Genomic DNA, 10,904 nt, shown 5'->3' with positions numbered 1-10,904 from the left:
GTATACGCGTGTGTGTGTGTGTGTATACCAGTTGCAATGAATTTCATCTCGAGGATCAAAAATAGAATCGAGCCAGGCTTTTTCCCCGTGGCGTGGCGTCGTCCAGCTCGCGATATCGGCGCGTGCACGGAACATTAAGCTTCTTTCTAACGAATGCGCGTTGCAATATTTTTCGGGGCACATATCCGCGCGATAAGAAAAGTTGCGCGTTCTTGGCCGCCACCGCGATATTCGTCCTTCCTTCTTTTTCACGCTTCTCTCTACGCTTCCCCATCCTGTCGAAATTTTACGCGTCGAACTCCGCTCGTAACATCTTCCGTTTCTCTTCCCACCAATTCCTAATCAATCGTGCTACGCGATTCTTTTTATCTATCTTAAAGGTGCAAGATCCTTAGAGAAATTCATAAAATCATTTCACAACTTCGAATATAATTCGACGAGAAAAATCTCTTCTCTTATTCACTCTTCCTGGATCTGCGTTGAAGCGACTTCTTGATCCTCGATCCTATCATCCTCTTCTCATCATCTTTCCACTTTTAACTGTCTCCTTCCCACTTTCTTATTCTTTACAATTACTATTCCCTTTCCTTTTCCTTTTTATTTTCCTGTTTTAATTATTCCGCTCATCTTTCTCCTTCCCCCTTCTTTCTCTCGTTACCGTAAACCACGCATACACACGCAGTGAGAGAGTCGAACGGGTGTGTATAACGCGGGCAGTGATTCATAACGCGATCCTATCCCCACCCACCAATGCACGAAATATTGCGATTCCACGCCACCGCCTTAACAACGGAGCCTCACCGCTTCCCTCTTTTCCAATTCCGCTCGCCCTCCCCCTTTCGCTCGCCCTTTCTCACCCTCCCCCTCGCGAGCCCGGTCCAGCTTGGAATTGGATCCGAACTCTCCGTGTTTACGCGGTTTTTGCGGCCCTCCGCGTCTCGGACGGTTTTTCGCATCCCCTTCCCTCCCCTGGAAACAAAGTGAATTCGAGTTTTTTTCGCCGCGCTGAGCACGCCACTTTTTCCCATTCTCCTTACCCCCGTGTATACCATCCCCGTTCGGAGGGGGGAGAGAAAGGGAGAGGAATTTCGACGGAGAAAACTTGCGGTGGATGAGCTTCTATCGCGTGAGTACACTGTTTAGTGCTGTTTCTTTTTTTTTTAGTAGGAAAAAAAGAGGATGCACTTGCTCTCTGAGTTTTGTTTTTCGGTATATCTTTCTGATATTGTGATTTTTTTTTTGTGATGGTGAGATGAGAAAACAAATTCATTGAATATAATCTTTCCACGCTCGAAAGTGTATAAATATATTGAACATATCGATGATGGAGAGATGAAAATTGAAGAGGATAAGAATTGTGAATTAATTATATATGTCATGACGAAAGGAATATATATGTTTCCGTCAGTTTGATGAAATCATCTTGTTCTTTCCATCTGTTAACTTTACTTCAAACATATTTCATCATAAAAAAAAAGAAAGAAAGGAGAATTTTCATAAATATCGTACAAGATTAATTAATCTTCTTCTCTCTTGGAAAGAAAACTCTTTGTCTCTGTTTGTATCACGATACATCGTTGCGCCAACAGAAGCAAGAATCGGAGCCGATGTAATTCATAAATTCACGGGTATCTCGTTCCCACCGGTGTCCAGTTAGAAACAAGTCGCGAGATAGAACAGTTTGGACGGCAAACATTCTTCCGTGGCCGTAGGAATCGACGTCTCCATTAATTAGACCACCGGTCGATCGAGCGTGCGACGGACCACGTCGCCATCGCAGCCTCCCGTGAAATTGTCTTCTCGCTGATTTACGACGCGTCCTCGCTTGCTTCACGTATTATTTCCTGCGCCCTCTTTTCCCCCTCCTCCTCCTCCAAATTTCCTCTCTTTCGTTTAATTCTTTCGTGATCGAGCGCTGATTCGATAATTTTTCGCGAGGAATTCTCGAAGAATTTATTTTATTAATTATTCCAGCAGTTATCAGATAAACTTAATCCAATTTTCGACAAAAATTCGTAAGTAAAAGGGAATTAAAAAATTCGAGAAGACTGATGCTTGAGAAACGTCTGAATTTTTTTTGTGTTTGATAGAAATTCTTAGGTGGAAGATATTCATCATTGTCATTAATCATCTGTCGCAGTCTACTCGGTAACAGTTGCAAAATGATTGCATTGAAAAAAATATTCGATTGATTCTATGAAAGATAAAATTTGAAAATGATAAGGAAAAGGAACAGTGTGTGACTCAAGTTTTTACTTTCATATAATCAGCCAATCAACCCCAGCTCGTAACTGCGAGGGGTTGATAAGTAAAATAAATTGCTGCGTCGTCTTTTATTCAGTTCATTAACATTCATCATTTATATTTTATGTGAATCGATATATAAAGGATCATATTTTTTCTTGATTGTGAAATTTTGATTTTTCTTTCCACTGTAACTTTCACGTTACATTATCTTCTGTCATCTCTTAGATCTTAAGATTCTTTATCACATTTATTCTCTATTCACGCTTCAAGTTTAAAATATTATTATCAAAAAATGACTGCCAAAAAGTTGTAAATTTTGTATAACATCAATATTAAAGGGAAAAAAGTAAATATTTTTAAACCTTCTACTTACAAAAATCTCTCGATTTTACCCTTGGTTGAATAAAATAGTCCAAATTAAGAATAGTCGAACCAAGGATGGTGGAAAAATGCGGAGGAAAAATCACGTCCATATCTTGGCGACGATTTAAGAGGGTCCGGCAACGTCAAGATCACCTAAAAATAAAAACGAGAAGAAGTTAAAATCCTGGCTGGCGAACGGGGGTAACGAACCTTTTATCGCCGATAAATCACACGGAATTACGGGGGGGGGCCGCCTAATTACCCCTACGCGAAAGATAAATCAGCTCGGCTGGTCCTCGTCACGAATACGATATTCACGCGACACCTTTGCTCGCCGGCAAACAAGAAACTTGCTGCGGTGGCACTTGACCCTTGCGCACCCCCAATATACTCGGCGATATATCTGGCGACCCAGGAGGAGGACGCCTGTCAGAGAAACTGGTATGTGTGTTAAAGAGTAGAAATGATCAGAGATACGAGATATTGAAGGTTGTAGAAATCTTTCGAATCGTGAACATTGGGGAGGGAGAGTGAAACGAGGAAGTGAAAAATGAAGAGTGTTCTGGAAGAAAGAGGAAGAAAGAATAAAGGACAAAAGGGGGAAAAAAAGTGTTGAGAAGGGAACGACGGGCGTCGATGAGAAGGATGGAAATTCTGGGAGAGGAAGGGTGAAAAAACAAGGGATGTCGGAAGATGCAGAATGCTGACTGCTGGGATATCGTGATAGCGTTTCTCGAAGAACACTCGGGGTCAATCGAATAAAATCGAAGCGAAGGAAGAAAACGCGGGGAAAGGGACTGCAAGGTATCGAGAAATAGGAGGAAGGAATAGAATGTAATGTTTGGAGATTGCGGCAACCTTTTATCGCAATTTTGCAAAATATCCGGGCCGACTTCCAAAGGTTGTTGCCTGGACCAGTCAAAAGAGGATGATGAATATTTAGTCTTGTTCTCAGGGACATGGAATATCGTTGAATCGATGAACAGGATGAGGAAATTTTATCGAGTTAAATTTCGTATCATAACCGTAAAGTAAAATATTTATAATTTTTTATAATTTGATTTTTAATTGAATAATATCTAATTGAAATTTTTTTAGAAATATAATTATTTCACAATGTAATAATTATATTATATATTATATATATATATATAACAAGGTTGCTATATTGTATGTCACGTTTATCTTATTTTGTCTCAAATAAATAAAAAAAATAATAAAATTAATAGGATAGTGTCGATAATTTTTGAACGTGTTGAATTTGTATAGTAATTGGTGAGAAAAGGATAGAGATAGGGTAAAAATATTGAAATTAGCGCCATCTTCAGAGTGCCGCAAATGAAACTCACGAAGAAAGGACAGAAGATAATTAGAAAAGGATAGAAATAGCGTAGAAATCGAACTGGTGGCGCCATCTCTCGAGTATCAAAGTAATCTCTTTGGAAAGACAAGGACAGAGATAGGGTAAAAATATTGAAATCAGCGCCATCTTCAGAGTGCCGCAAATGAAACATACGTATAAAGGACAGAAGATATTTAGAGAAGGATAGAAATAGCATAAAAATCGAACTGATGGCGCCATCTCTCGAATATCAAAATAATCTCTCTGGAGAGACAAGGACAGAGATAGGATAAAAATATTGAAATCAGCGCCATCTTCAGAGTGCCGCAAATGAAACTCACGAAGAAAGGACAGAAGATAATTAGAAAAGGATAGAAATAGCGTAGAAATCGAACTGGTGGCGCCATCTCTCGAGTATCAAAGTAATCTCTTTGGAGAGACAAGGACAGAGATAGGATAAAAATATTGAAATCAGCGCCATCTTCAGAGTGCCGCAAATGAAACTCACGAAGAAAGGACAGAAGATAATTAGAAAAGGATAGAAATAGAGTAAAAATCGAACTGGTGGCGCCATCTCTTGAGTTTTAATTACATTTATTCCAAAGAGATGTTCTTTAATATTCGAGAGATGGCACTGCATCTCAATTCTTACTCAACCTTATCCTATTTATTTAGAATTGACTTTCAACGCCATCTCTTGAATGTTAAAAACATTTCTTTCAAAAAGATGTTCTTAACATTCAAGAGATGGCACTGCATCCTAATTCCTATTCTGTTTTATCCTCTTATTCTATTTCAAGAGATACTTAAGAGATGGGGCTAGTAGTCAAGTCTTACCTATCTCTATCCTTCTCTAAATATCTTCTGTCCTTCCTTTGTGAGTTTCATTTGCGGCACTCTGAAGATGGCGCTGATTTCAATATTTTTATCCTATCTCTGTCCTTGTCTCTCCAAAGAGATTACTTTGATACTCGAAAGATGGCGCTAGTGGTCATGTCTTACCTATCTCCATCCTTCTCTAAATATCTTCTGTCCTTCCTTCGTGAGTTTCATTTGCGGCACTCTGAAGATGGCGCTAATTTCAATATTTTTATCCTATCTCTGTCCTTGTCTCACCAAAGAGATGATATTCACATTGAAGAGATATCATTGATCATTAATTCTTACACTATCTCTATCTTTCTTCTAATATCTTCTTTCTTTTCTATATATGTTTCATTTACGGCATTTTAAAGATGACGCTAATTTCAATATTTTTTCTATTTCCATCCTTCTTGCACTATTTGCTTTCCTTATATTTATTTTATTAATTTTTACGTTGATGCTGATTTCTATTAATTATTGCATCATATCCAATTTATTCATTAAAAATATTAATAGAATTCATTCCATCCAATTTTTATATAATTCAAGTATATATACAGTGTCTGAAAAATATTAGAATTCCAGTAACTAGAGAGATTTCTGAGATAACTTTAAACAATATTTTCTACTTTGCAAAAACTTCTGTTACAATTTTATTAACGAATTATTAATAAAAAATATTGATCAATTATATAGATTAATCAAATCGTGATAGTTAAATAGAGTAAGTATAGAGTTAAATATATACTAGCGGCTAAGTATTACTAGTCTAAATAATATGTATCAAAGAAAGTCTATTGAATATAACAAGTCTATTGAATATAACAAATATTTTTTTATCAAACAAAAATTATATCGAGTTATTCATTTTATTTAGAAAAAGGAAAAAGAGGAAAAAGTAATAAAGATGGGGAAAAAGACGATAATGATAAAGATAAAGAGGAAGAAGAAGATAGTAAAGAAAATGAGAAAGAAGATCATTATAAAAAAGAGAAGAAGTTCTATACGAATTTATACAATTAATTTCATTACTCTTAATTAAAATGATAATTCAATTTTGTTTTCGAAAATATTTATCAAAAACATATTTTCTTTAACATGTTGCTTAGACTTGTTTGACATATATCTAACACTATTGTTGAAGTTTGAATAATCTACGTTTTATGATTGATCAATATTTTTTATTATCTCGTAAGAAAAGGAAAATGTTGCTTAAAATTATCTCAAAAATCTCTAGTTAATCATTTCTACATTTTTGGAACAAGATTTTCGGGATATGTAGATTTTATATCCCATTATAGATATTATATACATAGATTTTTGAATTTTATATATTTTTGTATTTTAATGACATATAATATTTTACATTCGTGAGAATAATCAGAAGAGTGAGGCAACAAGTATATTATTAAATATTAATATAAGATAAGGATACGAGTATGTAATGTACAAAATGAGGTTAAACTAAGATACTTTAAAAAAATAAATAGATTATGGGAATTTCTCAAAATTTTTAATACTTTCACTTCGCTTATATATCAACAGAATTAAGAACTTTCTCTTTAAATATATCCTCTATGAATCAATTTTGTCATTTATGCAAAACTATTTTATTTTTTAAATAATTGAAATAGTAATTTGAATATTTTAAATAGTTGAAAAATTTTTATATTATATGTTTTATAAAGTACCGTTTATACATTTTTATATAAAAATGAAAATTTGTGTTTATAATATTTCTAAAAGAATAATTTCATTTACTTCCAATCACATGCTTACAAAAGATATTATTTTTTTATTTCTAATAATAAAATTTTTTCCTTTTAAATAAGTAATATAATATAGTAATTTAAAATTAATTATTTTCGTTGGAATCTTAAATTTTTAAAACAAGTCTTAAATTTTTTTAAACAACACACTCTTTCTTAAGAATAATATGAGAATAATAATACTTGTTGCATAAGGATATGCAAAAAGGAAAGTAAAAAATTCTAACGAACTATGAACCATTTTAATTGAAACGTCATTTTAACATTAATGTTCCATACTTCTTGTCAATATTTTATATTCAATGAAGCATTTATGAATTACTATTAATAATATTATTACAATATAACAAAATATACGTAAGATTATGTTCCAAAAATGTAAAAGCAATTAATTAATTAATTACTATTCATAGGACATTCAATAAAATTCCTCTCCCATCATCTTTCTTTTTCCCCCTTCTTTGATCATCCTGTTTATATCTTTCCTTTTTATCATTCTTTTCTTTTTTCTTTTCTTTACTTTTCTCTTTTTTCTCTCTTTCCTTTTCGATCCTCATTTATCACCATTTCTTCTTCGTTTTTTTCTTTATTTCTTTCTTTTTTTCCTTATCATCCTACTCTTCCTCTTTTCTTTTATCACACTCCTCTTCTTTCCTTTTTTATTATTTTCTTCTTTTTTTTCTTCTTTATCATCTTCCTCTTCCTTCCCTTCTTTATAACCATCATAATCTTTTCCTTTCTTTATCATCCTTCTCTCGATAATAAAATATTTATTATATTTTACAATCTTTTATCAATATGTTACTTAGACTTGTTTGTATTCAGTCAACAATACATACCCATACATACTTAACTATCTATGTGTATATATGTCTATAATCTATGCGTTTCGTAATTAGCTAGCGTTTTTTGTCAACAACTCGTTAACAAAGCTTTAACAATAATTTTTGCATAGGAAAATATTGTTTGAAATCCGTTAAGAATCTTCAATTAATCGATATTTTTAAATTTTTAAGATATATTCCTGTATATAATTAACAAAATTCCGTCTTATTAAATTTATAGTACATTTTCCACGCTTTCTGCCAATGTCCTAATTTGCATACGTGATTATAACTCGATATACTTTCATCTTTTTTCTTCATTGTCAATATTACATGGATTTACAAGAAACATTTCACAAGAAGAAAAGAAAGTATTCCCTGTACTTCTGTTTGAGTTTCAATTAGTCTCTGTTATTGATAAACAAAAGAAGAATACCGGCGATTTCGATACAAGTTGGGTGCCAAATTTTCACTCGGAGTTTCTAGAGGCATCTTGATGCACTTTCGCAACTTTCCATGAAATACATACGTGTATATGTATATACATGTATATATATATATATATATATCTGTGTGTGTATCTTCCTAGATTCTCGGAAGTATTATTAGCTCAAACAGAGAGAGGTGAAACATTGTATAAACAAATTAAGATAAAAATTATTTTCAAAACTCAGTTAACAGAGAATAATCTATATAATATTTATCAAGGATTCATCTTCAAAAATACCAGACGAATCATAAATTCATAATTTCAATTTTAAAACCTTGTCCCCATTTATCGTTCCTTCTCTCATAATCGATGATACGTAGCTTCAAACTCGTTCACCTTTCCTCCCAATCATCTATGAGTCCCCTAATTGTGTAACGAGCATCGATAGGTGAAAATGGTGGGAGTTGGGCGAAGACTACGACACTCGAAGAATCACCGTGCACACGATCAGTTCTTGTATCGCCACGGTTACGGCGAAACTCTTCTGTCGCGAGATGCTCGTGTCCAGGCAAATGTACTTGTTCACCACACTGTTCCTCGGAGTTTTTGGTATCAACAGGGAACCGCAAGGACCGATCCAGGAAGCCATCCAGAACGGTGTCGCGGCGCGATACAACAAGGAAAATTGCATCTGGAGACGAGGGAATGACAAAGATTCGTGCCCCGATCCGGACGTTCGAATCTATCTTTACACGAATGACAGGCCGAGGCGAGAACTCGACTCGAGGGAGTCCGACTGGCTGCGTCAGGATTACGATCCAACGAAAGAAAATGTTCTTCTTATACACGGATATGCAGGTGCATGAATATTCCTTTTACTTGATACACAATAACGGAAGAAGGAAGATCTTTCTTGTGCCGATTTGTTTAAGCTATTCGTTATTTAAGGGATGAATCAAATCTTATATTCCATCTCTCTTTGAATTTGCACAAACGAAACTCCGTTTTTTTTCTTTCTTCAGGTGGTGACGACACCCTGCCTATATCCGTTCTTCGCGACGCCTACATCCGAAACGGCAGTTACAACGTGTTCCTGGTAGATTGGGGTGCTCTTTGCGCCTCACCCTGTTACCCGGCAGCCGTATCGAACCTTCGCCCAGTTGCCCGTTGCCTAGCAGTCAGCCTGACCACCTTACGAAACCTTGGTCTACCCATCTCGAGGACAACCTGCGTGGGACACTCGTTAGGCGCCCACATCTGCGGGATTATGGCGAACTTTCTACTGTTCAGGATGCACAAAATAATCGGTTTAGACCCGGCCAGACCCCTCGTACGCCCCGGATACGTGAACCGGTTGGACAGCGGCGACGCGGACTTCGTCCAAGTGATCCACACGAACGCCGGTTATTACGGGGAGGGTGGGCGCATGGGGCACGTGGATTTTTGCGTGAACGGTGGAAAAGTGCAACCATTCTGCGAGAACAAGCCGAATTATCAACTGTGCAGTCACGTCTGGGTCGTTTGTTACATGGCAGAGAGCATCGACAACGGGGGCCAGAATTCGATGGCCGAGTCGTGCACGAGGAGGTGTCCTTCCGGGCCGAGGATCGCTCTCAGAGCCGGTGAATATGTGACAATGGGGCAGCACACACCGGTCGGAACCAGGGGCTCTTTTTGCTTCACCAACAAGCATCCACCTTATTGTCCTAAATATAGGAACGGGCGTGGTGACGAGAGATGTTGCATACCGGAGAACAAGCCTGCCACGTTCTAGTGACAACGAGAAAGTTATTGTAAGTTATTTGTAAAAGGGATACAATTCAAGAGTGTACATAAAATACGTAAAATACTTAATGAATTATTAAGTATTCATAGATCGATATTTTCTTGTTTTGTCTAGAAATATTCGAGCAATTTTATTCGTACAAATTTTAGAATATAAAGAAATTTGAATTTGTCATTAGTGAGCAGAGGAACGTGTTTATAAACGTGTTATCATTATTAAAACAATCAGAATGTAAATTCCTTAGCTAAACAAATCAAAAAAATATGTACAATAATTTTTAGGAATACCAGTTACAAAACGCTCGGTATTTATCAAGTGTAAAATGATTGTATCACTCACGATTAAAAGATACACGATAGCACGTTGTTCGTACTACGAATTAATTAATATTTAAAAAAACTGTGTGTGAATGGTATTCCTCGTTGCTTAAGCATACAGGTGTCCGAGGACAAATGGATCTTCGTACGGTATCGCGACGCGTGTAGTCCAATTCCGGAACATGATTGCGTATTCAGCCGCGGTACATACCACCCGGAAAAATCTTGCGTTCGTGATCTACCGACCTATCAATCCCGTTAACCGCTCCACTGAACCTCCTATAAATGTATTCATGACAATGTCCACCGAGCGGACAACTGTTTTGTCAATCTTTGCTTGCGATGCGCAACCGTTGTGCAACCGATTGTTCCAATGATTTGCACGTTCGTGTAATGTTCGTGTAATGATAATTCTCTTGATAAAGTTGCATAACAATCTATCTAATTTGTTGCTTCTAATTGCGAAAAAGAAACGGCAGTTTCGAGATCTTTCCAACATTGCACACCTGCAAATTAAGAAACATTGTTAGAAGAAATTATCAATGAAAAATGTGTTCATTTTTTTACCTTTTTGAATTTTTTGTTATTTATTTCGACAGAGTTTGCTTCTTTCTAATTGTTTCATTATTGGGAAATTCTTCGTATAGCTTTAGTTTAAAGATCTTTTCTTTTTTATCGTTTGTAAATTAATATTTCATTCTTGATTTTTATTAAAAGATTCAAGAATAATGTGGTGAATAATGAAAATCTTTCTTTATAAGAAATTAATATGTACTTACTCATTGTACGATATTTAATGTAACATACGTGAGAAATAAATAAAACACAAAGCTGAATATTTTCACACTCTCTTTCTCATTCTTTTAGTGTAATATCCGATATTTTAATTGTTATAATGAAAAAGAAGCATTTAAAAAAGAATCCAGATCCAGAAAATTCAACGAACCATCTGTTTCCGTTCC

The 10,904-nt window shown here is 35.5% G+C and overlaps 1 protein-coding gene across 1 annotated transcript; it reads left to right on the top strand.

Annotated features, from left to right (window-relative positions):
• The first annotated feature begins 8,161 nt into the window (after window positions 1–8,161).
• On the top strand, window positions 8,162–10,780 carry LOC410884 (phospholipase A1). Its single transcript, XM_394360.4, has 2 exons — window positions 8,162–8,697; window positions 8,862–10,780. The coding sequence occupies exons 1-2, from the start codon at window positions 8,394–8,396 to the stop codon at window positions 9,611–9,613; spliced, it is 1,056 nt and encodes a 351-aa protein (XP_394360.2). The 5' UTR covers window positions 8,162–8,393; the 3' UTR covers window positions 9,614–10,780.
• The last annotated feature ends 124 nt before the right edge of the window (window positions 10,781–10,904 follow it).

This window comes from Apis mellifera, linkage group LG2, assembly GCF_003254395.2.
Source record: "Apis mellifera strain DH4 linkage group LG2, Amel_HAv3.1, whole genome shotgun sequence".
Lineage (NCBI taxonomy): Eukaryota > Metazoa > Arthropoda > Insecta > Hymenoptera > Apidae > Apis > Apis mellifera.
Note: the sequence above shows the minus strand (reverse complement) of the source record. Positions and strands in the feature narration are given on the sequence as shown.

Coding starts and splice junctions, on each gene's coding strand:
- LOC410884 (XM_394360.4), top strand. CDS start 8,394: ATGCTCGTGTCCAGGCAAATGTACTTGTTCACCACACTGTTCCTCGGA. Junction 8,698..8,861: donor TCTTATACACGGATATGCAG/GTGCATGAATAT, acceptor TTCTTTCTTCAG/GTGGTGACGACACCCTGCCT.